Source organism: Eucyclogobius newberryi, unplaced genomic scaffold (genome assembly GCF_026437365.1).
Source record: "Eucyclogobius newberryi isolate DKJ021-1_F unplaced genomic scaffold, fEucNew1.0.hap1 SCAF_7, whole genome shotgun sequence".
Taxonomy (NCBI): domain Eukaryota; kingdom Metazoa; phylum Chordata; class Actinopteri; order Gobiiformes; family Gobiidae; genus Eucyclogobius; species Eucyclogobius newberryi.
The window spans coordinates 16767429-16793552 of NW_027316389.1; the positions used below are offsets into that span (position 1 = coordinate 16767429).

A 26124-nucleotide genomic window follows, 5' to 3' on the forward strand; every position below is an offset into this window, starting at 1 on the left:
CTTACTAGTCGACTACTGAAATAATGACAGCCCTATTATTAAGATAAGGATTCCCTACACCTCATACCGGAAGTTTAACAATGATTGAGTATGAAGGAACATTTAAGAACAAAATATCGACGTAAAAGTACATTAAAATACAAAAATGTACCTATTGTGTGGCCTCAGGTCCTTGATCTCGACACTGAGGAAGGGCAGGAAGGCCGTGCCGCAGAAAGGACACGAGCTGTTGAGGTTTGAGTCGTTGGCTGTCCACCCGGCCATGATCTCCTCGTCATACACCAGGCCATCGCAGGTTTTACAGCGGCTGCAGCTCGACATCAGCACCTGAGAACCACGATGAGCAAGTGCGTTTAGGAGAGCAAAAGGGTGGACTTCAAATGCAATGACAGACAGTGTTTTCAAACCTCTATGGAGAAGCTGGGGGAGGCATGGAAGCGGCTGGTTTCAGGAGAGGAATCTGGAGTGTGAGACTTGGCGGCAAGAGCTAAACCACCTAGAAGAAATTGAATAAAAAATAGGTTTTATGCTACTCCCAAGGATAGGATTATGATGCCATTGCAAAAATCGATCAAAATATTTCACAGTTATGGACAGACAAAATGTACAAATACTAAATACTAAGAACTACTGATCTAAGATGTGGTGACATTGGTATTTAACTGTATCAAATTCAAAATGTACCATAAGTCACATATTTGAATACAAGACAATATTTAGTTTTTATGGTGATTTTGCTGTGTGGTTGGATAAATACAGTCACAAAAATAAAACAAATCATTCCACTGACCAGAGAAGGAGTTGTGCCTGAAGACGCGGTCCGGGGTGCTGGGGCTGCGCCTGTGCCCACGGGAGGTTAGGTGCTGAGGGGACGTGAACCCCTCTGGGTCCAGACACAGCTCAGTGTCCAGCAGAGAGGAGCAGTCTGCGTCTCCTGAGGTCAGGGAGGAGACACTCAGCCGATCCACATTCACGTCCTGGGGATTGGGAAATGTAGGAAAATTATGTAAAAACTCTGCCACCACCTACGGCGTAAAAAATGGTCTTAACGGGATCTTAGAAAGGACTAAATCTAAACCCAAAGTCTGAAACATGTTTAAACTTTGACTAAACCAGAACTACAACAAAACTAAGGGTTAGTTCAAACGTACCCATCCACTGCACCAAAAGTTTGCCTAAACCAGGCCTAAAACTGAAACCAAACCTGGAATAGACCAGGGCTAGTTAAGGACTATAACAGGACCAAACCAATCACGACTAAAATTTGCTATATTTAAGACCAAATAATGGCAAATGTGAATGCACTCTAAGGTTTGAACTAGAACTAAACTAAACCAATTATAAACCTAGTCTTCTGAATCAAGTCTAAACCTGGTTGAAAACAAATTATATCTAAGTATACACACAAAGCAGTAGTAGGCCAGAACTAAAGACTGGACTGAACCAGGAGTAAAGGACTTTGAGAGGAACTGCTCTATCCCTCAATAGCCGTAAACAAACCTGTGATAATGAGGTCTGAGACGACAGGCGTGAGTAGAATCGGCTCGCCTTCTCCGCCACACCTTTCCCCGCGGATATCACGCTGCTCTTGAAGATGTCCAGAGTGGGCGTGAACAGAGAGTCCATGGAGAAGGAGGAGGCCGTGGACGGAGTGGGCGACGAGGGGGACTTCAGAGGGGAGGGCCTTTCTCTCAGCTCCCCCAAAGGAAGAGACGGGGACTGCCTGAGCCTCTCTTTGGTCTTGGGTGGCAGTGGCAGGTTTGAGGCAGAGCGATGCAGCATGGAGGGTCTGGGGGAAACGTGGGGAGACTGGCCCAGGGAGATGGTGCTGGTGGAGGGCTCATTCTCCTCTTTAGTGCTTGTACTCGGCTCACACAATGTCGTCGTGGAGGTCCTTAACCCCTGGAGGTCCTCTGAGCTCTCACTTTCCACATCCGGAACACTTTCTTTGGCCTTGTCCACCTCCACTTCCTCCTGGACCTGGTACAGTCTGTCTGTGCTGATTGGCTTTACTGAGCCAAGCTGAGGCGCAGAAACCCTGACGGTGAACTCCAGTCCGCCACAAAGCTCCAGAGACCTGGGCCGCTCTAGTTTGGATGACAGCGCATTCACAGCAGTGTCAGCGCACACAGGTCTGCCACCGTTACCTATAGGGAAAATATCAATTGAAATATTTAGGTATACGTAAACTCAGATAATATTGCTCTTGAAACATGACAAAACAAAGTGGTAAAAAATCAGTTATTTGCAATCTGTAACCTGTATAATGCAAACATGTTTAATCTCCTACAAAATATCTTTTGTAGCTAAACATGTGCTGTCTGCAACTAGTAATGGCTCTTGTAGATCTTGTATTTTAGATGCAGATGGAAACAAAGCTCACCAGGCTGCCGCGGCCCCCTGTCCTCTGTCAGAGCACCGTCACTGTCCCGCACACACAGACGCTCCTCTTCTTTGGACAGAGAGTCATAGCCTTGATCCGACTGCCCACCTACAACACAAAAGGCAGTTCAATGAGGACTTTCAGATATTTTGAAAATGTGTGTTTCTATGTCAGTTGCTTTAAACCTTACTACATTTGCTTTGTTATCTTTTGTTCAATTTTGTTTTATGTTTGTTCTATATATAGTATCTATAAAATACTTTGACTTATACTAAAAGGTCACAAAGAAGGAGTAGTCAGAAAACTTGCTCAGGATACAGAGTAGTTTTTATAAATACAGCTAAAGTATTATATCATAACAATACTAAATGCGTTGAATGACCTGTGCTGAAGCCATCGTCACTGGAGTCGATTTTAGTGAAGTCTGTGTCGATGGAGATGCGTTCAGCGGAGTCATTGGCACTGTCCACACTGCCGTGGCTCACTGTGTCCAGGTCACTGCCGTCTGGAAACACAGAAGGACTGGTAAGACACTGCGGTAAGACCATATCAGCAAAGATGTAAAAGATGTAAAACAGCGCATTATTTACTACACTGAATCGCATAAGTCAATGATAAACACTATTAAACTAAAACTAAACTAATCTACTTTGTTTATATGGCATATTTTACAAACAGAAACCGTTTCTAAAGTGATGCACAAAACACCAAAAGGACAATAAAACAACAATAAAACGAGGGACAGATAATATTGTATAGTCTAAACAATAAGTGTAAAAAAAAAAAAAGTAAAAAGTGTAAAAATTTGACTAGTAGTTTTTCTTGGCAGAGAACATAAAAGTTTGAACCTGAAAGTTGAGGGTCTTTGCGTAGACTGGGTTGTTTCTTCATGGCCTGTTTGAACTGGACTACACCAAAGACAACATTTCGGAGCTTTCTCCACATGAAGTAGCCCCCTCTGGTGCTGGAGGGCCAAGTGCTCTCCAAAACAGCCTGAACACACACTCACACAGTTAAGGAGACAGCTCACATTATTTCAGTTCAAATCACTTCTCCGAGCGCTCACTTTGTTGTAGTAGCCGTAGGTGATGGCGTTGGGCTGGAGCCCGGCTTTCTTCATGTCAAACAGCACTCGCACTGCCAGGACCGGCTGACTGTACTGTCCACAGAGCTGCAGCAGCACGCGGTAACACACCTGCATACAGCAACACAGTCACACACTGCCCAGCTTCATCCACAGACACAGAAGAGAGAAGACTGTACCTCGTCTGGGGCCTGTAGGTTCCTGTCCTGCATCTTCCTCAGCAGATCGTAGGCTGTGCGCAGAGCTCGCACCTTAGACGCGCTGCTGCTCACAAACCCCGGCAGGCAGATGTACCACAGGCCGTAACAGTGGCGCAGCAGGCACTTGGACCACATCTGAGGCATGGACGAGTGTGTTTTCGCCATTCTCTGAGCCAGTTTGATCTCCTGAGAAGTGAAACGGACATAAGAGTCAATAGATGCGTTTAAATGCCAACACTAGTCCCTAACCTCTCATTTACTATATAGTTACACACTCTTTTTGTAGACTCTATAGCGCCTCATTCAGACCTCCTCATGCGTTTCAGGCGGCGGCGTGGTGCAGAATGATGATTGCTGCTTGTGGCTATATTTTATCTTGGTTTTCATGACATGAGTCTTTCTCTTGCTGTTCTTTAACTGTGCTTTGCAACACTGAAATGTCCCCATTGTGGGATCATTATAGGTTAACAACACTTCTACTTTCATTCTTTTGCTGCCTGAGTAGTGTTTCACACTATCAAAATGCATTGTGGTCTATACTGACCTGTGTAGTGACCATTGCTAGACACAGGTGCATTGTGGGAAATGTTTCATGAACTACTTTTTCACCTCCTGGCTGAGTTTAGTCTGAGTTTGACCTGAGTTTATCCTAAGTTTGACCTGAGTTTGACCTGATTTTGACCTGAGTTCAGCCTGAGTTTGACTTGAGTTGGACCTGAGTTTGACCTGAGTTTGACTTGAGTTGGACCTGAGTTTGACCTGAGTTTGACTTGAGTTGGACCTGAGTTTGACCTGAGTTTAGCCTGAGTTTGACTTGAGTTGGACCTGAGTTTGACCTGAGTTTAGCCTGAGTTTGACCTGAGTTTGTCTGAGTTTGGCCTGAGTTTGACCTGAGTTTTGCCTGAGTTTAGCCTGAGCTTGACCTAAGTTTAGCCTGAGTTTAGCCTGAATTTGACCTGAGTTTGACCTGAGTTTGGCTTGAGTTTGACCTGCGTTTGACCTGAGTTGGACTTGAGTTTGACCTGCATTTGACCTGAGTTGGACTTGAATTTGACTTGATTTTGACCTAAGTTTGACCTGAGTTTGGCTTGAGTTTGACCTGCGTTTGACCTGAGTTGGACTTGAATTTGACTTGATTTTGACCTGAGTTTGACCTGAGTTTATCCTGAGTTTGGCTTGAGTTTGATCTGAGTTTGACCTGAGTTGGACTTGAATTTGACTTGATTTTGACCTGAGTTTGACCTGAGTTTATCCTGAGTTTGGCCTGAGTTTGACCTGAGTTTGGCCTGAGTTTGATCTGAGTTTGACCTGAGTTGGACTTGAATTTGACTTGATTTTGACCTGAGTTTGACCTGAGTTTATCCTGAGTTTGGCCTGAGTTTGACCTGAGTTTGGCCTGAGTTTGACCTGAGTTGGACTTGAATTTGACTTGACTTTGATCTAAGTTTATCCTGAGTTTAACCTGAGTTTGACCTGAGTTTATCCTGAGTTTAGCCTAAGTTTGACCTGAGTTTGACCTGAGTTGGACTTGAATTTGACTTGAGTTTGACCTGAGTTTATCCTGAGTTTGACCTGAGTTTGACCTGAGTTTATCCTGAGTTTGGCCTGAGTTTGACCTGAGTTTGGCCTGAGTTTGACCTGAGTTGGACTTGAATTTGACTTGACTTTGATCTAAGTTTATCCTGAGTTTAACCTGAGGTTGACCTGAGTTTATCCTGAGTTTAGCCTAAGTTTGACCTGAGTTTGACCTGAGTTGGACTTGAATTTGACTTGACTTTGATCTAAGTTTATCCTGAGTTTAACCTGAGTTTGACCTGAGTTTGACCTGAGTTGGACTTGAATTTGACTTGAGTTTGACCTGAGTTTATCCTGAGTTTGACCTGAGTTTGACCTGAGTTTATCCTGAGTTTAGCCTAAGTTTGACCTGAGTTTGACCTGAGTTTGACCTCAGTTTGACCTGAGTTGGACTGACCTGTTTGGAGCGTCTGAAGATGGCAGTAGGACTCGCTGGGCTGATGTGGCGACTGCAGGCTCCCACTGACGGAGGAGTCGGTCCCTCCAGCGGCTGCAGCAGATCCACCTCCAGCACCGGGAAACCAGAGTAACTACAGAACCAAGAGGACACAGCCTTATTATTCAAACTGCACATTTCTCTTAAAGATTAAATCAATTTTCTCATGTTTTTAGTTTTAAAAGATGTTTGTATAATACATCAGTCGTTCAGGCAGATTCAATAGCAATTCTCCAGTTGACAGAATACTTTTTTGCTCTCTTAACATGCAGCTCCATTTAAAGTAGTTCTTACAGACACGCTTTTTTAGGTTTTTAGATAACGATTTATTGATATCCAAGTCTGATTTATTGAGGTTTTAACTAAAAATACATAGACAAACTGTGTATTCTCAGACTCTCCGGTAGTGTGTTGTACCTGTAGTGGAGAGGGTGCTCCTGTCCCTCTGGCAGTGGGGGCAGCTCCGGCGGGTTAATGTAGACGGTGTGTTCACTGTAGTGAGACTCGTCCAGATCGATGAGCCTCGTGTCCTCTGGGTGCTCACTGTCCATCTACATCAGAACAAGAAGACACGTTCAATAAAGGTCTGACTTCAGGCCGTCCATCAGTCATGATCTGCAGGTCAATAGCAGAATAAACACAGGCCTTTCCGAGAACTGAGGCCCACAGCGAAGTCACAAAAACGCATCTTTAAGCATGATATATCAGAAAATATTACAATATAAATAACCAGCGGCAGGATAATCCCCGTAGATGTTTTTTAAAAGTACCGTTTCATTAAAAGGCATGAGCTGCAACTAATAAAAAATGAATGAAACAATACGGTAATTAGCCATAAAACTTACTTATTCAACCTTCTTCAGCTCTAATCTCACGGTATAACACAAATAAATAAATAACACAATTCTCACCACTATTGCAAAGAAAATGTACACACGATAAAACGTTGAGTCCCAAAATAAATTGTTACATCATCCATTGAGCGATATGCTGATACTAGAAGTAGATTGTAGTTTTAACTTTAGCCAGTTTTAACTTTTACTTCAATACTTTCATTTTATGTAGATGCTGCGGAGGTGGTTATTTCAGTGTGAGTTACCTCTGGTGGTATGGGTATTTTCTTAATTAAAAGTCAATTTTATCCACATTTTTATTTTCCTCTGGGTTAGCAATTGATTAGAACGACAACAGTAATGATGCATTATTGATGTCATATTTTAAACTTGATTTAGACCCAGAATTGTCTTGCTTTAGACCCGGTTTAGAACTGGTAGCACTCGGAAGGCCAAATACATCTCTAAGTACTTGATGTGAAAAGTTTGAGAACCACTTCTCTAATTGTTAACTGTGTTGCAATATACAATTACAATATACTTTTCATGAACTAAATTCCATTAAAACAGTGTGTATCCCTTTAATTAATAACAACAGCGTTCAAATTAAAGCTGAACAAAGATCAAACCAGGGGTCAAAAGAGCCATAACTGTTAAATTATAAAAGGATGACTCAACCTTTTCCCCCAGTAGCTAATGTCACTACACAAACGGGGCAGTGAGTTGCTACAGCTCCACTGAGGTCATCAAAACGTTCATGATTTTTGTTGGCACACGTTTTGCAAGCTCAAGTGACGCATCTTGGACCAATATTTCCCCTTTTCTTCAAAAACCACATCAAGAGTCCGAGTGTGGACACTTGGGCAGGATGTAAGAGATGCTTCCTATTGCACAAGAGTGGAAGCGGAGCAGGATGTTTTGTCTTTTGAGAAGTGTGTTGCAAGGGTGAATTTTGCTCTTGAGACAAAAAAAACATACATTATCTTAGTGTTTGTCAGGGCTTACCTTGCTTCCATTGGTGAATAACTAATAATCCACAAAAGTTAGCAGTAAAAGAAGAGTAGAATAGGGAAAGATTAGCAAGGCAAAGCGTGTAAGATCTTTCAAGTCAATTAAGAAAAAGTAGAAATAATGAAATTCGGTGCATTCACGCTTTTTGTTATTCGGTCCACATTTTTAGACCTGATGTGGACTTGGTTTTGCCCTGTTTAGTTTTGGGTTTAGTCCCAATTTATCACTGGTCAGACAACCAACCTCACAATCATCAATCATCTCTATAGCCGTTAATATAAATCCACTCTCTTCCCGCAATTTAAAGTGCATATGATGGGCTCTTATGCTCTCAATTGATGTTTTGTTTGGTGAGATAGTCCCTGTGCTAAATAGTTATCATTAGTTCAGTTGCAATTTGTGAAGACCTGAAACCTAAAAGTTTAATATTACAGGAAGTAGAGCTGAATTCTAAAACTGAATCCTTCTCTCTCAATAAGTGACTTTCCATCAGAAATACAGACAATTTAGATGCAACTAAAACCTTTTCCTGACAGTTAGTAAAAAAAGTGTTTTCAGATGGAATCAAAGAATACCATGTCAAATCTGACCCTTGTTTACAATATGCTTGCTAGGAATGACCTCTGTCACATCTGCAACAGGAAGTATTATAAATATCACCATAATTTTCAAATTGTCTGAGGTAAAATTGGCAACATTCTTGTAACATCTTAAATATAATCATGTTCACTAAATTTATAGTGACATGTTTAGTCTAGCCTGTCACATGCACTTTAAGCTACAACATGCTTTAACCACCTCAACATATCCCGTGGACCTATGAACATATTGTATTTTCACATTGTTAAACCTGATCATCTCTATTAGTGACTAAACCCTAAATAGAAGTTGCTATATTACAAGGAACATCTGCATTATTCAATATGTACTGTTCATTTTAGCTGCCCCCATCTGTATTAAATATTATTCGCCCAGAAACCCAGAAATAAGCATGAAATCTTATCAATGAATCCAAACTTTTTACAAATATTTTACATCATGCCGCAAAGGTTTCATTCTCCCCGTGATGCCGAGCAACGCTGTAAACCCTGGGTTAGTGTGAGTCCTGACCTTATCTACACACTCGTCGAAGAAGGCCAGGCTGGCGTCTTTGTCACTAACGAACGAGCACTCCTCGATGAACCGACTGAACATCTGCGTCTTCATCATTAATGAGTAGAATCTCTGATGGGAGCGATCGCGGCTTTTCAAGAAACCTGCGGCAGAAAGACAAAAAAGCCTTTTGTAACGACGCTCATGACTCAGCAACCTCGGGCAATCAGAGCGCCACATTTACAGGAAATGGAGTGTTGGATAAAAGCACTTGTTACATAAGAGCAGATAGATGCGCTTACATTGTGTCATTAATCCTGCTGCTGCTGCTGCTGCTGCTGCTGCTTTCTCTAGCCTAACGTCTCTATGTTCGTGATTTAGACAGCTTTAAATAGCACAAATGTTTGTTTCCCATTTATATATTTCAATGCAATTTATTTAGGTCAATGCTATTATGTTTAACAAAGTAGTGAAGCGCGTCACGGGCTTAAGATATGTTTGATGCTCTCCTCTTCCTGAAATAAACCCTCCCCTAACTCTGGTGGTCTGGGGATTTAATTAAAGCTGTGCAACTTCAAAAAGGTCCATTTGGTCTTCCAAGTTATTCATCAGATAGATTTTCTGGCTATTTGAAAGTACTATCTGATAAGGCTGTGAAAGTCATTGACTTCAGTTGCTAATCGTGATTGAATCAAATGCAGATCATCAGAGGTTCAGTGGCTTTTTAATTGACCTCTCTAATGTCCATCATAAGATAAGATAAGATATTCCTTTATTGTCCCACATGGGGAAATTTCATTGGTGCAACGCAGGTAGATACAGAGGTAGATATAGAAGAACAGATCACTTATAGGAAGTCTGAAAAACACTTTCAGTAGAAGATCTCCTGTAAATAAATAAAAACTCCCATAGACAAATAGATAAATAAATACCATTGCATGTGATCCCAACAGTAATTGAACATGTGTCACGACAGCACATAGATTGCACATGAATTTCACAGCAATTGCACATATGACAGAATTGCACATCAGTATTAGGTTAGGTCAGTATTGCGAGTGTTCAGTACTAACAGTTTTTGTTATAAAGTCTGACAGCAGCAGGAAGGAAAGACCTACGGAACCTTTCCTTCACACATCGAGGGTGGATCAGTCTCTCACTGAAGCTGCTCTCCAGAGCGGAGAGAGTGTCCTGCAGGGGGTGACACTCATGGTCCAGCATAGATGTGAATCTAGCCAGACCCTCCTGTCCCCCACCTCCTGCACCGAGTCCAGAGCACAGCCCAGGACGGAGCTGGACTTCTTGATGACTCTGTCCAGCCTCTTCCTCTCCCTCTCTGTGATGCTGCTGCTCCAGCAGGCCACACCGTACAGGAGCTGATGCCACCACAGAGTCATAGAAGGTCTTCAGGAGTGGCCCTGTCACTCCAAAAGACCTGAGTCTCCTCAGGAGGTAGAGCCGACTCTGGCTCTTCCTGTACAGTGCGTCTGTGTTATGAGTCCAGTCCAGTTTGTGGTTCAGATGAACACCCAGGTACTTGTATGAGTCCACTCTCTCAATGTCCCGTCCCTGGATGTTCACTGGTGAGGGAGCAGTGGGGTGGCGTCTGCGGAAATCCACCACCATCTCCTTGGTCTTCCCCGCGTTGATGAGGAGGTAGTTCCGCTGACACCAGTCCACAAAGTCCTGCGCCAGTCCTCTGTACTCCTCGTCATCGTCGTCCGTGATGAGTCCGATGATGGCAGAGTCGTCAGAGAACTTCTGCAGGACACAGCTGTCCGTGTCATGTCTGAAGTCTGCAGTGTAAAGGGTGAAGAGAAAGGGCGCGAGGACAGTGCCCTGGGGCGCCCCCACACTGCAGGTCCGAGTGTCAGACACACAGTTCCGGGCTCTTACAAACTGGGGTCGGTCTGTGAGGTAGTCCAGGATGCACTCTGCCAGGTCATACTCCACACCAGCCGTCTCCAGCTTGTCCCTCAGGAGCAGCGACTGGATGGTGTTGAAGGCGCTGGAAAGATCGAAGAACAGAATCCTCACAGAGCTGCCAGGCTTTTCCAGGTGAGAGAGAGAGCAGTGCAGCAGGGAGATGACGGCGTTCTCCACTCCGATGCCAGACCGATATGCAAACTGCAGCGGGTCCATGGCTGAGCTCACGGTGGAGCGGAGGTGGTCCAGGACTAGCCGCTCCAGTGTCTTCATCAGGTGGGACGTGAGAGCCACTGGCCTGAAGCTGTTGAGGTCGTTGGGGCGCGGTGTCTTAGGCACAGGTACCAGACAGGAGGTCTTCCAGACCTGTGGTACCACCCTCAGCTTCAGGCTCATGTTGAAGACATGCTCCATAACTCCACACAGTTCATCTGCGCAGGACTTAAGGAGCCTGGGGCTGATGCCATCAGGTCCTGCTGCCTTCCTCACTTTAATCCTCTTCAGCTCACTCCTCACCTGTGCTGCTGTGACAGTCAGTGGTTGGCAGGGGGACCGTGTGCTGGGGGGATGGGTGAGTCTAGGCGAAGTGGGGAGCTGATGGTCCGGGGCAGATAAGCGAAGAGGAACAGATGCAGAGCATTGTCCAGCTGTGGAAGAGGGAGCATGCAGCTGTGCAGGGGGAGGGGCGGGTGACCGATCAAACCTCAAGAAGTGAGCATTTAAATCATTCACCCACTGTAGATCCCCCTCTGTCTGGGCAGGGGGGATTTTGAAGCCCGAGATGGTTTTCAGGCTCCTCCACACTTCCTGAATGTTCTTTTGCTGCAGCTGCTCCTCCATCCTCCTCTTGTAGCCGGCCTCAGCCTGCCTGATCTTCCTCCTCAGCTCCTTCTGCACAGTCCTCAGCTCCTCCTTGTTCCCTGACCTGAAGGCTCTCTTCTTCTCCTTCAGCAGAGCCTTCAGTTCACGGTTAATCCATGGCTTGTTGTTTGGAAAACACCGCACCGTCCGGGAGGGAACAATGTTCTCAAAACAGAAGTTGATGTAGTCCGTGATGCACTCTGTGATGGTGTTGATGTCCTCCCCATGTGGGTCATAAAGCTCAGTCCAGACAGTGGTGCTGAAGCAGTCCCTCAGAGCCTCCTCGCTCTCAGCAGACCACATCCTCACCTCACGGGACACCACAGGCTGCCTGCGCACGATGGGTTCATACACAGGCCTCAGATGTACAAGGTTGTGGTCCGAGCTGCCCAGGGGAGGGAGGGGGGAAGAAGAATAAGCCTCCTTGGTGTTGGCAAAAAACAAGTCCAATGTTCTATTCTCTCTGGTGGGGCAGGTAACATACTGGGTGTATGTTGGTAGAACAGAAGAGGGAGAAGTGTGGTTAAAGTCACCAGAGATGAGGAAGAGAGCCTGTGGATGCTGTGTTTGCAGCCTACAAGTGCAGGAGAGCAGTGCTTCACAAGCATCTTCAGCATTGGCAGACGGGGCCACATAGACTGCGATCAAAATCACATGTGAGAACTCCCGGGGCAGATAATATGGCCTCATGCCAATAGCCAATAGTTCAATATCCCTGTTACATAGCTGCTCCTTCACTGTGCAGTGTTCGGGTTTGGACCAGCTCGTGTTCACATACACCGCCAGACCTCCACCTCTTTTCTTCCCGGATTCTCTCGTTCTGTCCGCCCGCAGCAGATGAAAATTGTCCAAACCTACAATAGAGTCTGGCATTTCTGCTGTTAACCAGGTCTCTGTGAAAATCAAGACACTGGGGCAGTAAAAGTATGTTGTTCAAAGTAAAGTTTGGACTAAGAATGAAAAGATTAGATTTGTGAGTGTAAAACAGCACTGGAGTGGAAATCCTGATACATTTTTGCCATATTGTCCTTATATGGAAGATAATTGGTCAGAATTTTTAACCCTGAAAAAACATTCAATTTTGAATTTCAGTCACTAAATATAGCAGCTTATGTTTTCTTTGTGTTTTTGAAAATTCTGAATGAAAACATTTCATATTCAATGCATAGATTATCAAACCCTCAATTCCCAATTCACAGTAAGTTTAGCAGAGCAAGGCATAAAAGGCATAAAAGAATAATATAATAGTGAATAAATTGAGAAAAAAATCATAGAAAATATATACTGCAAAATTCATCATGGTTAAAGAAATTCATCAGCAGCTAAAATTCAAAGTCTGATTAAACTAATTATTTTCCACAGTATATAATGAAAACAATGTATTAGAATGAAAAATTACATCCCGTTCGCCAACAAAAAATGCAAGCAACGATTGTGAAGCGTCTTGCCCAAGGAAAACAACACAAGCGTGCGGGGAATCATACCACCAACCATATTAAAACCACAAAAAGAACACACTCTACCCTGTAAGTCGAAGAGAGAGCTGGCGTCAGTGGTCTTCTCCGAGGGTGCCTGGGTGATGGGCAGCAGGTACGCGCGGTAGCCCCTCAAAATGGCCGCCATGAAGCGCAGGAAGGCCTCTTGGATTTCCAGCTCCAGCGTTTGGAGACTCTTGCCGCCCTCCAGCTCACACTCTGTCATGGTGTGCTCCGTCTGCAGGTCGTCCCGGTTCAGCTGACCCCCTGAACAACAACAGCCCTGTGTCAAAACGCTGAATAATACAGACAGAAACCTCTTACATCATCAGCCCTCCTCCCATTCACCCTGTCCTCCCACAAATATTATAAAGACACATATTCCCACGTCTGGACTAAAAACAAAAGAAAACAGCAGAGCACTTTTCTTTCTCTATCGTAAATTATGAAGAAAGTGTTGGTTATTATTCCACCATTTGAACTGTGGCCACAGGGTGTAAAATTGGGGAAATGGAATCCATCTGTTAGAAAACCACATTTAGCATTCTGTAGCAGCCAGCAAAAAAGCATCTGGCAAGTCACCTCTGCTCCCGGCTCGTGTTACAATGTACTGTACAAGTGCACAGTATGAGGAAAGTACAGTGTATACCCCGGTGCAGTGGTGGAAACAAACGTATTTATCTACAATGTTCAGTTGTTTTTCCTTTACAACTTTTACTTTTGCTTATTCCACTACTTTTGAGAGCAGTTATTTGTACGTTCTGTACCACTTTGTTATAACTACATCTTAATTAGGCTTAATAAAACAGGAACAAATTGTTTTTTAGGAATGAGTCAGACTTAGAAACGATTTAATTAAGGGATAAGGGTTAGGAGTTAGGTCTTAGGGTGTTTATTAAGTAGTTTTAATGAGCCTGTATATTAATAATTCTTAATAAACTATTGGTTCATTAAGAATTAAATCTTTGTTCATGCTTTTTAGGGCTATTAAGATTAAGATAGTGTTCCCGTACTTTCTCCTTTGCTAGATATTTGAACAGGTTTGGGAAGAGTGATTTACATCCAGCTCAAATGACTCAGTGTTTAGCTTTGGCCTCAGTGCGGTCTGTGATGCTGCAAACACGTCATATTATCTTGAGTTGTCTGGTAATGGTGACCGCACAGCGAGCAGGGCGATGGTTGCTGAGAGTGCGGCGCCTCACCCTGAAGGAGCTGCTGGTACAGCTTGTTCAGGCTGTTCAGGAGGTGCTTGCACGCTCTCCGCGGCAACAGCTTCCAAGTCACCGCCTTCTTGTCGTCCTTTCTGCGAGCACACCACATGGATTCAGTTACCCAAAGTCAAAACAAAACATGAGGAAAAGATAATAAAAGAGAACATTTACTGACATTTGCACTGGCTAATGTCAGTAAAACATGCTTTAGATGAATGTGGGACAGCAGTGAACTCAGAGCACTAAGAGCAGTGAAAAAAGGGTTACATAAGAGCGAGGCCAGAGACGCACTTTTTCTTTTTGTTGGGGATAAAACTGTCCATTTGTTACAGCGGGATGCTCGGGGCTCAGGCAGGGGCTCGGGATGGAAGTGAAAGAACACACACTGGTACTTCATTATATTACTTAATATCTAACTAACATTACTTCAATTACGGATGTCACGATATCAAAATTTGGTGTAAAGATTATTGTGGGTTGAAAGATCACAACTTTATGATAATTCAAGATTGAAATCCTTCATTTTGACAATTTACATTACCATTTTGCCCGCATGCGACTGGCTCTATGAAAACAAACTTTCTGATTGTTGAAATAAAGTTTAAACAGTCCGATAAAAAAGCATTGTACATTTTAAATACTATAATCAATACTATTGAACTGACATGACTTAATTTGGTTTCTAAAATAGTCATGGTTATCTCTTTTTTTGCTCTTATATTGTGAGCCAAATCATCACAATTATTAATGAACAGGTTTTCTTCATCTTGACATCCCGATACAATTATTTATGTACTGTTTTCTTTATCTTTCATAATTTACTGTGCATTTTTCATTATGATTAAATGACTCTCCTTCTCTCAATCCGACTCGTTCTATAACTGGATTGTGCAATGTAAGTAAAGTATGCTCTCCGCTGAGGTTTGCTGAGGTTGAAATCATGGGAGAATGATTTTACAGCTTCACGTCTAACGCCCAAAACGATCATTCACGGTGATTGCGAAGACGAGGTCGAAAGTAATTGCGGCGTGGATTGTTTTAGCCTCTCCTGGGACTGAGGGGAGGTGCTTACTGTGAGATGGTGTTGGTGTCCAGGTCCACGCAGCTGATGTCCGCCGGGGGCACGTACAGGTCGAAGTACCGAGAGTCCACGCCCACGATGAACGGACACGGGGCGCTCAGCACATCGGCCAGAGCCAGGGGACACAAGGGGATGTAGGGACAGGGCCAGTGGAACGGGAAGATCAGCTGCCACACACAATGACACGCGTTAGGATAAAAAAAAGAAAGAAAAGCATACCGTGTGTGTTGTGAAATATAGTGCCGGGAGCCAAATATAAGCAAACTCTGCCTATTTGAAGAGAGGGTCTCTGCGTTTCACATGGACTGAGCATTACGTAAGGTAAACTACTCAGGCCCTATAGGATTTCTGGGGAGATATAGTCCAGAAGCATGTGTGTGTTTAGAAATACATTTGTTCTGTCTTAAGGACGCAGTTATTTTATTACTTGGTTTACGGATTTTGAAATGAAATATATTGCACAGGCGGACGAAACATAAATATAATTTCAATTTTAAAAGATGTTTTCTTCCGGGTTTTCCCAAAACGCACCACGGGAGGAGAGGGGGGGGAGACGCGGCGCGCAGGAGCGTTTAACAGTAGATTTAGCGTGTTTTAGACAGACAGAACTGACGCTTAAGTGTGCATCCTCCCCCATCCACCCAGTCACGGCAAAACGCGCTGAAAAAAATGTGGTAAACGGGTTTCAAATGTGTATTTGCGATATGAAGGCGCGCAGCAGGCAGGGAGACGGGCTTTGCTTCACGTGCTCTTGTCTTTTGACTTAATACCGCTTTTTACATTTAATTTAATGCTATTTTGCTTTGTCGGCGGTACTTTATAAAAAAAAAATTGCCAATCATTTATTTTATTTATATTGTATAAATCAATAATCTAAGTGTGGCGAATCCGTAAACCACGTAATAAAATAACTAAGGTCTAACCAGAAGAGACGGACTATGCTTCAAGTCACTACACTTTTGCATTTAACAGACAATAAAGTAACATTCTGCATAAGTCAACATAGTCAACAAGTCAGCGACAGGTCAAACAAATATTTCTATTGTACATTAACCAAATAAAGGTTTCTGGATAGTGAATATTTAAGAATTAAGTGTACTATCGATGAAAATCTGAGATCGCAGACTCACCGAGACCAGGGCTTCGGTCACACTAGTGAGAACAGCCGGGCGCAGGGAGTGCACGAGGATCTTGTGCTCCGTGACGGCCAGTACCAGCAGAGTCGCTGCGTTCTTTGGCCCCAGATTCAGCAGCAGAGTGGACAGGCTCCCTCCACTGTCACACAAACACCGGTCAGAAAGAGCAAAGAACAAGCAAAGGCAGAGAAAAGACTGGAGCGCACCTGAGAGGCAGCGGGGAGGAGACGGGCTGGCTCAGGATCAGACTGTCGTGGGGCGAAAGCTGCGGAAAAGACACGAAATGTTACGACTTTTCAACCCCGGGATTGAAATTAACCTGATGATTTATGTTGGTGAATCCCACCTGAACCAGAATGCGAGGTCTCTGAATTGAGGGAAATGGCACGTTTAGCATAAAATGAGCGATGTGCCTGTGGAGAAAATACAAGGAATCAAATTATAAACGCTCATTAACGCAAGGGTATATATTTATTTCTTTGTTTCAGAAGTTTAGAAGGAACTTTCCTCATTAAAAAGTGATTATGGGATCAATAAGACATGTAAAGTGAGTAGCCACATTAGCCCCAACAATGGTATTTTAATTGCTATGAACTGGTGAACATTTGTAACCAATTATAGTATAAAAAATATGTTAACATAGTACTTCATCTTTTTACTTCAAGGTATTTTCAATGTGGAATGTAACTAATATAAAGACAGGATTTGGTCCTATTCTAGCACGCTTAGTCCAAGTTTAGTTATAGGTCAATAAAAGTTATTCCCACTTTTCTCCTGAAGTTAAAGTACCTTAAGTAAACTAAATGTAGCAAGTATCAAATAATATTACTCTCCACCACTGTTTTTGTAATAAGGAGATGAGTGTAGGAGCACTGACTTCTCGATGGGCAGAGCGTGAGGTCCAGAGATGGAGTATCTGTAGAGGAATGTGAGGAAGCTCCTGAAGGACTGGAAGAAGGGCCAGTGGGACAGCAGGCAGATGCTCTTGTTGCTGTACAGGCTGCTCCCGTCAGGTCCAAGGCCGGAGCAGGACAGACCCAGCTGAGAACGCTGCCGCTCGGTCAGATACTCCTCCGGGTAAGGCTCGTAGAACTGGATGGCTGCTCCGTACACCTGCAACAGCGTGAATCCACTCACAATTAGAACAATGATCTTAATTCACTTTCATTCGTCTAATAGTCACTGGATTTACATGGAATAATCAGATAACCCAATCAGATAACCCAATAATTAGATCAGATTTGTGGTGTTTTCATGCACAAAGAAAACCTGCCTTAACAAATTAGTCAATGGATTTTTAGAGCAACTGAGGAACAATTCATTATTTCTCTTTCATTTTTGTCTTTGCCACATAAATTTGCTCTTTTTGTTGTTGCATACTTTGCCTTGTCAAAAATGTGTGAACAATCTGAAGAAATCTGTCACTGTTTACATGACATTTCAATCATCTGATAACTCCAGATTTCAGATAATAATCAGATTTTTGGTGCATATGTAAACAAGTCAACTTACATACAAATCTGATATAATTGTTATTGTTTGATATTTGTCATTTCACTGCAACATAATAATTATTGGGTTGATTGTAAAATAATTTTGTGACAATATCCAAACTTGGTTATGATAATAGGTTGCAGCAGACAGATTGCAAAGTCAGGCAAAGTCTATTTTCTGTACGATCCATTATTAAACAGATGAGCAGAGAAATCTCCTTCACGCCACAGCGCTTTGAAAGGAAAATGCTCTTTAGTATTCTGCGCTAAGACAAGGCCACTTTAGGATTCTTGTCAGAGCTGAGAATGGATTAACATGGTCTGGTATTCCGAGAAACACATCTGCATTTGAATTAATAAACTCATCAGTCAGGAACACAGAATTACTTTTGGGAGCTCTTAACGTTCGTATTTCACATTTTATAACGTAAAACGTGGGAAGCAAGAACAAGTAATTCCTGGATTTCTGTGCAGACAAAATGTAGAACAAGAAGGTCTGTGGACTCAAACAATAGTTACAAACAATACCTGTTAGTAGAGGTTGTGAATGTTATTTTTAGTGTATCATGTATTGTAAAAAATGCTACAAAAAGAGCTGAATAGAAATAAAAAATAAACATTTCACATTTGCCTGATAAGTAAACCTCAACTAATGTTTGAACACATTTCTGTTGGATTGACATAATATTGTCTGACCATAAATATCGCGGTGCTCCTTTTTTGTCAATATTGCCCAGCCCTAATTGTTATTACTGAAATGATTAGAAAAACGCTTTTGGTTTTTCCAAATTGTTGTACAACCCTTTCCACTGAGCTCTAAGGGCCGGAAAAATACTGAAATATACTATGTCTAAGGACTATAACAATACAATACACATGTACTGTATGCCTCTCTAAGCACGCATAGGCTTGTGACATAAGATATCCTCCTCTCCCGGTGGAAAAATAATAGATAATGAAAAATAACACTCCTGAGAATATCTGTGCAATAATAACAGAATGCATTGCCACTGACCTTTTCTGCAGACGCTCCAGTAAGGACGAAGGTGGAGAACACAGGCAGGGAGTGTTTGGTGTGAGCGGGCCAGCACTCGATAGTGGCCCCCATGGGCAGACAGAACATGGGCACGGACTCAGGCAGAGGGAACGACTCGTAGTCCTCCTCAGGGTAACGGCACAGCAGACCTGCCCAGACAGAAAGATGGATTAAAAAGATGGATAGAAGTTCAGAGAATCAAACTATGAAACAATAAGAAGCTAAACAATTCCCCCGCAGAGCCTCAAGTGTGACTCAAAACACTTCTCTGATTCTGGATTATCATTAATTAAACATGAAAGCAAAAATAATGTATATTTAATTTCATGTAGTGTATTTGTCAGTATATTCATATTGCAAAATGATCACTTTACCTGCTTTGTATGCAATTGTGTTTGCTTTGGCCAATGACTTCTTATAACAAAGGTAGACGGAAGATCCCCACTGGAAAGGAAAACCCTCCTCGTTACTGACTGTTTAATTATTTATACTGTATTTCCTGTTGTAGATGATATAAATACACAGTAATGAATATGATAATAATCATGGTTTAGATCGGGGCGCACCATGCTGCTGTTGAGGTTCTTGTCCACTTTGCAGAAGGTGTGTGGGGGGCTCTCTCCTTTGCCCGGGACGATGATGCACACATCGGTGAGGGCCAGGGAGGTGTGGGGCTGGCTCTTGGGGGCCCGGCGGTACGTGATGTAGATGCGCTGAGAAGAGGAGCTGCTGATGTTGGCGGGGCGACCGGAGGGAGTGGTCTGAATGATGTGACAGCCGGGCTTCAGCTTCTCTTTCCACTCGTACAGAATCCTGACAGACGCAACACACGAGTTTATCTACATTTAGACAAAACTGTATAATACAAAGAGCTCCAGATCAAATGCCAAAAAGCTTTTCTTAATTTAAAAGAATTGACATGTTTTTGGCAGCAATAATAAACATGATTGTGTTTCATAAAACTAAACAAATATGAGGCGGAACGACGCAATTTCTGCTGGGTAAAACTTCCAGTTAAATACACTTATTACTCTGTTATGTCAGAATACTTTTGAACAGACGCTAAGTTTAGTATTTAGCATCTTAAAATCACCATTGGTTAAACATTATTAACTGAAAATTATGAGGTGTGACTACACAATCTGAGCTCTATAATATACATGGAAGCTACCACTGGCAGGCAGGTTAAATGGGGAATAAACTAAAGTAATGATCTACTTTAAATATAAGCCCTTGTAAAAATGTGTCAGCTCTAATTTAGCTTTTGACAAAATGGCTATTTTTAAATGAAATTCAAAGAAGAAAATTTTGTTGGGCGAAACTCAATAATGCAACTATAATATTATCATTGCCATGTTAAGTGTTTGATGTAAATTGTAAATAATAAAATATCACTCAGTTGATTAATATACACAGAATATTGAACAAAAGGAAAGCGAACAGTTTGGCTGCATTGTTGGAGCAGAGACGTGCTGCAGATTAGAGCCGCAGTGATTAGTGGCTCTAGTGGAGGGTCACTGAGGATTATTTACCCGAGATCTGTCAGCGGCGGCTTATCTCGTCCACGCTTAAAGCACAAGAAGATCTGCGGGCCCCTGAGGCTGGCCCCATTCAGCTCTGCCGACAGGCCGGAGGGGGTGGTCTCCACACAGGTGAAGCCCGGCGGCACCTCCTCACCCAGCGACCGGATGACCACCGCCACATCTGTGATGGGGGCTTTGGACTGCACTGACCGGGGGGACACGTCATCCCAGTGCAAGCCCTCCTCCAGAGGTGTGGGCGAGTCAGAGAGGCCAGCCACCACAAAGTAGTCGGCTACACGGGGCCCTTTATCCTCCATCATGGCCCATTACCACCCAGCTGCACACATCACAAGCTCCAGTTAGTTCATTGTATGCCATTTTAAAACACTTTCAGATATTTTGACAAAAGGTTATCATTAGGCATCATTTAGCGGTAGGCAATATGTAATAAATGAATAAATGAATGAATAAATAAATGAATAATTAGAAAAAACAAATAGACAAATAAATAAACACACACACACACACAGGGAAGCGTAATCAAAATAAGAAGACAAGTAGATATCAACTAAACATAAATACAAACAAAATCACGGCACATTTAAATTAAAATATTGAATTAAGTCCTTCCATTTGTCTGATGTCAGTCACGATTTCAGTCCAGTCCTTGATCGGTGATGATGTTAGTGTCAGCCATTTCTTTGTGATGGCCTTTTTTCTTGCTGCCAAAAGTGCATTCCAAAGGTATCCATTTATTGTGTCCATAGCAGGAGTTTTGAGGCCCAAGTACATAGTTCTAAAATTGAGAGTGATGATGGTGTCGAAATAGTCTGCAATGCATTGTTAATTTCAGTCCAATATTTTTAGGACAATCCCAAAACACGTGATAGTGGTTTGCCTCAGTTAAGAGTTTTCTTGACATGGTGTTTTGAAAAAACATGACACATTTTCCCAACCAAATTCCCTCCAAGCCTGTGATTTTGTGGTTCTCCCCTGAGAAGAACATATCATTTCCCATTCTCCGTCAGTCAAATTAAATTTACCCTCTCTTTCACATAATTTTTTATGTATTAAAAGAGTGGCTGCGTGAATCATCAATACACTTATGTAATTTAGATATTACTCCCATTGAAAGCTCTGATTTATAAGCTTTAACAAATATTTCAATCAAAGTATTCCAGTGGTTGCTTTAATTTCTTGGTTATAATAACTCATAATGACATATCAAAGCTTTTCACGTGATTTTCTTTTATTATCTGATTAGAAAAACATGTATACCTTTTGTTATCCAGACTTTAAATCTCAAATCTGTGCTGTTTGGTGCAAAACATGGATCATAAGGCAACCAGTTTAAGATTCTAGCATCTTAGTTATGTTTTGATTTGCTCCTTTCATGTTGTAAGTACAGATTTTACCCATGGATTCTTAACTTCCTCCACACGACTCAACTGTTTGTCATCTGCCAGTAAAGCCTGTACTGGAACCCACGGCACAACATTAATCGAGCTTCATACTCTCCATATGACATACAAAGCATAAAGCATTCTTAATTCTACTGTTCAAAAACTTTAAATCCTTCGGGCAGATTTGATCAAGCCTCAATTAATACTTTTACATATTATTTTAGTTTTATTATTATATGTCTCCTCCTTAATATTGAGTTACAACGGCATATTTCACATCTACTTGAGTTATATTGTTTTAGAATGTAACTGTCATTTTTTGGCTCTTATCTACTCACCTCTGTGCTTTGCTCTATCCATACATTAGCGTTTAAAAATAAGACTACATTGTGCACATCTGGATTAAGTTAAGAGCACATACTTCACTGTAAAATATGGAGGGCTGCAGCGCAGTGACCTCGCTAATGCCGGGGAAGTTATGTAAAACGAAACACAAGCTTTTGTAAGAGAAAAAAAAGGGAGGAAGTATCTTTTAGAACTCTGAGGTGCTGTTTACTGCCCTCCCTGCAGGCCTGTGTTGTGGAAAAACAGAGAACCAGAGCCAGAGCAGCTGTAGAGGCTTTATCACAGAACACTGCAGCTGCGAGCACCTTCAGCTCCTTCACACTCTCTCTGATACAGCAAGGATTTTGGACCACGAGCCTCGGCCTGACCAGTGTAATGTCTATAGTCCAGTGGGATAAAGAAGGCTTCACCATCGTAGAATGTAGGTCCCCAAAGGATACTGTGATTCACTGAATTCCCTGTAAGAGCTAATGTGACCTGATGGACATGTGATCTGATGGACATCTGACCACACAAATGCAGCAAAAATGTCTAGTAATCCCACCACGTCTCTGCATCTGCTCATCCTCCTCAACAGGAAGTACGGGCCTAAAATGGTACCAGCATCACCATGACAACTACATTTAAAACCTCAGCAATCGTGGAGGCAGCAGAATTTCTCGGATGAAGACGTGAAGTGAGAAGGAGTGTGGTTAAACACAGTGAAACTAACGGGCCTCATCATTACACAGCACATTTATCTCATCCTACTTAATCTAAACGAGATTTAGTTGGAGCTCATTTCAGCTTCAGGCCAATGGTGGAGCTCATTAGAAACAAACAATACACTGACAAAATAAAATACCTCACTAAAGAACTGAAACACAGCTGTCGTGTTTGGACATTGTTTTATCTCTGAAGTGAGGTCTACTGTGTCCTCTATATCTGAATCATGCTTCAGTGCCACTGTCAGCAGGATCTTTGAGAGTCTCCCATCAAGACAGGACCAGAGGCTATTCTGCAAGTCTTTTCTTTTCATTCACACGTTTCTTCATCATAATCCAAATAAGGTCACAGCAGGATTTCCTCTTGCCATCCAATGTGGCCACTTCCACCACTGGCAAGCACATTAACACCTCCGAATTGGAGATTTAAAACTATGGCAGAACTGAGGTGAACATGAATATCAACTCATTGTTTGAATAATTGAAAGTAGGAAGTTGTATTTCACATTCTGATTCTTCCAGATACACGCAGCTTTGCCCTGAGCCGTGTTGGACTCGGGGGACTCTGAGTCCAGGCCAGGAGGCTGTGGGGGAGGGATAGTGTGTAGGTTTCCTCACATCTGGATCCCTTTAGGCGTCAAGTCCTCACCAGCGATTGGCATTCCTCGCGTTTGACAGGGGAGCCCCTGCGTGACTGTGGGGAAACCACACACGCCCAGACACACACAAGAATGTCCAACAGACCCAAACAACAACACTGAGCCAGGCACGGGAATGAAGCACTATGGCCTCTGAGACATGGGATATAAAACAGCTTTATGCATAATGTTGATGCTTTCATAAACACTAGAGGCCATCTTACAGAGCATCAGGGCTGAGATAAGCTTACGTCCATATGACCAGCTCTGACCAATAACACCGCAGTTATTAACCACAGCCAAGGGCTGATATCAAATACCCTTTAAAAGAGACCACATTAAATGTAACATAATAATGCCATATAGACATATGTAACCTATACAAACAAGCCTATTTGTGCCCAGATTATGCTGTAATATATTAGGCCTATGAACCCGGTCATCTTCTAATTAGGTCTATGCAATTAGACAATTGCCTGTTCCGGTCATAGCAAAGACCAAAACAGACACTTAAATAGAAAATGACAGGCCTGGATGAAAATAATAATCAAACAATAAAAGGTAAATGCGAAATATTTAGTCAGTGTACTCACGTCTCTGAATCTCTAGTGAGACGGTGTTGAGGCGCGTCGCCCTCAGCTTTGTCCGTGAATGTGCGCTTCTCTGCTGCGTCCTTTTACTGACGGTGCGTGTGCGACAAAACAATAATAATCGTCTCCATCTTCAGGGCGTCTCAACCGTGTCACTGTTACATCCACATCCACAGCGAGCAGCGCCTTTATCCAGAGCTACGCTGGTCACGTGACACATTACAACCTACGTCACAGAGACGGGCACGAGCGCAGCGTCTGAGCGCACACGACACAGCACTGGAATGTACCCCGCTGCACAGATGGAGCAATAACATCCATCCTGCGGAGACTGGGCTAAACTCCGGCTCAAATCTCCACAGGTTCATTGAGTTTGTGCTGAATATGCTGTTGTTTAAAAGAACAGTTTGACTTTTATTCTGATGCTGCCCAAATTCAACTAGACAGTGATCTATCATGTTCCGCTTGCTCTGCAGAGACTGCATCTACTTATATCTCTTGTAAGGATTCAATTATCCTCGAACAATACATGGTATGGACTCCACCGCCCTCTGCTGGCTTAAGTGTGTCACACAGCACAGGAGATGAAAAAGAAAACATCTATAAACAATTGGAATTGGAAGGGGGAATACAAAGAATAAATTAGAAGTCTACATTTTAAAATATAACCCTGAAATATAACAACATCATATATACAAAACATTTTGATTGCCCCTCCCTCTGATGTTCACATGTGTTTTGTAAATATCTTTTAAAAAACTTTCTGGTGTGGTAGGTCCCTACGTCCTTGATATACTGTAACTGTTTATTTTCATTTATACATACATTTACACATTTTACATTTGTCATATTTATGTGTTAAGTTGGGATCCATAATTATTATTCAACGCCCTAATTTCAACCTTTTAGCGCTCCTAATTTACCTTTACATCTAATCCTATTGAAGGCTAGACATTTTGAAAACCGGGATTCACACATATTTCACAACAATGTCTAAAGAAGTGTTGTTGATTAAACTGGACAAATCAGAGGAATTGGCAGTCACATAGACCCCATGAAAAGTTAATTCAACATAATGTTCTTTGAAGAATGTCTCCATGTTCCATCTTTCACTAAACACCAGTGCCCCCTCTAGTGGTCAAGCTCCTAGCTTCTGCTATTGTTCTGTTTTGAACAATATTAGATTGGCATAGTCTGTAATAAGAATTGAGCTAATCAAAATTCATGGATTGTCCTGTTGAGCCCTGTAGAGGACTGTACGTCTCTGAATAAGTACAATAGACTACTCAAGTCTACTCTAGGAAATGTATACTCTTACTGGTGCCCAGAGTCAGGACTAAACATGGACCGGCCTCCTGCTGGTGCCAGAGTCAGGACTAAACATGGACCGGCCTCCTGCTGGTGCCAGAGTCAGGACTAAACATGGACCGGCCTCCTGCTGGTGCCAGAGTCAGGACTAAACATGGACCGGCCTCCTGCTGGTGCCAGAGTCAGGACTAAACATGGACCGGCCTCCTGCTGGTGCCAGAGTCAGGACTAAACATGGACCGGCCTCCTGCTGGTGCCAGAGTCAGGACTAAACATGGACCGGCCTCCTGCTGGTGCCAGAGTCAGGACTAAACATGGACCGGCCTCCTGCTGGTGCCAGAGTCAGGACTAAACATGGACCGGCCTCCTGCTGGTGCCAGAGTCAGGACTAAACATGGACCGGCCTCCTGCTGGTGCCAGAGTCAGGACTAAACATGGGGAATATGCATTTCAGTTTTATGCAGCTAAAATCTGGAACAGTCTTCCTGAAGATGTGAGACAGGCTTCTACTCTGACAATGTTCAAATCTAAGCTAAAAACAGTTTTGTTTAGCTGCGCATATGACTGAAAGGATTTTTATTTGCACTCTTCTCTTTTATGTGATTTAATTAGTTTAGACAATCAGTTGGACTGATTTAAAAGGGAGTTGGACTCCGAAAACACGTTACCCTTTGTGGCTAGGTGTTTTTTTTATTATTATTATTTTTAATTTAGTTAATTTTATTGTATTTCTGTTTCTGTAATTTCTTTGTGATTTTAATGCATTTTTGCTGTGTGAAG

General features: G+C 42.7%; 1 protein-coding gene across 3 annotated transcripts in view; it reads right to left on the reverse strand.

Annotated features, from left to right (window-relative positions):
* dennd4a (DENN/MADD domain containing 4A) overlaps positions 1-24251 on the reverse strand; it is a 28880-nt gene extending 4629 nt beyond the window's left edge. The window contains exons 1-25 of one of the 3 annotated variants that reach the window (XM_072435612.1): positions 24062-24251; positions 20366-20709; positions 19400-19646; positions 19208-19277; positions 18813-18982; positions 17182-17417; positions 16651-16717; positions 16511-16569; positions 16299-16443; positions 15160-15335; positions 14079-14179; positions 12925-13143; positions 8633-8778; positions 7517-7537; positions 6096-6229; positions 5640-5772; positions 3647-3853; positions 3450-3578; positions 3232-3376; positions 2766-2888; positions 2384-2491; positions 1501-2147; positions 791-977; positions 408-496; positions 152-327 (exon numbers count right to left, since the gene is read on the reverse strand). In XM_072435612.1, the coding sequence (XP_072291713.1) occupies positions 152-327; positions 408-496; positions 791-977; positions 1501-2147; positions 2384-2491; positions 2766-2888; positions 3232-3376; positions 3450-3578; positions 3647-3853; positions 5640-5772; positions 6096-6229; positions 7517-7537; positions 8633-8778; positions 12925-13143; positions 14079-14179; positions 15160-15335; positions 16299-16443; positions 16511-16569; positions 16651-16717; positions 17182-17417; positions 18813-18982; positions 19208-19277; positions 19400-19646; positions 20366-20676 (4046 nt within the window). In that variant the 5' untranslated portion in view covers positions 20677-20709; positions 24062-24251. Of the gene's footprint in view, positions 1-151; positions 328-407; positions 497-790; positions 978-1500; positions 2148-2383; positions 2492-2765; positions 2889-3231; positions 3377-3449; positions 3579-3646; positions 3854-5639; positions 5773-6095; positions 6230-7516; positions 7538-8632; positions 8779-12924; positions 13144-14078; positions 14180-15159; positions 15336-16298; positions 16444-16510; positions 16570-16650; positions 16718-17181; positions 17418-18812; positions 18983-19207; positions 19278-19399; positions 19647-20365; positions 20710-24039 lie in introns of all 3 variants that reach the window. The other 2 variants (XM_072435611.1, XM_072435613.1) reach the window with 2 other exon arrangements.
* Positions 24252-26124: the final 1873 nt, after the last annotated feature.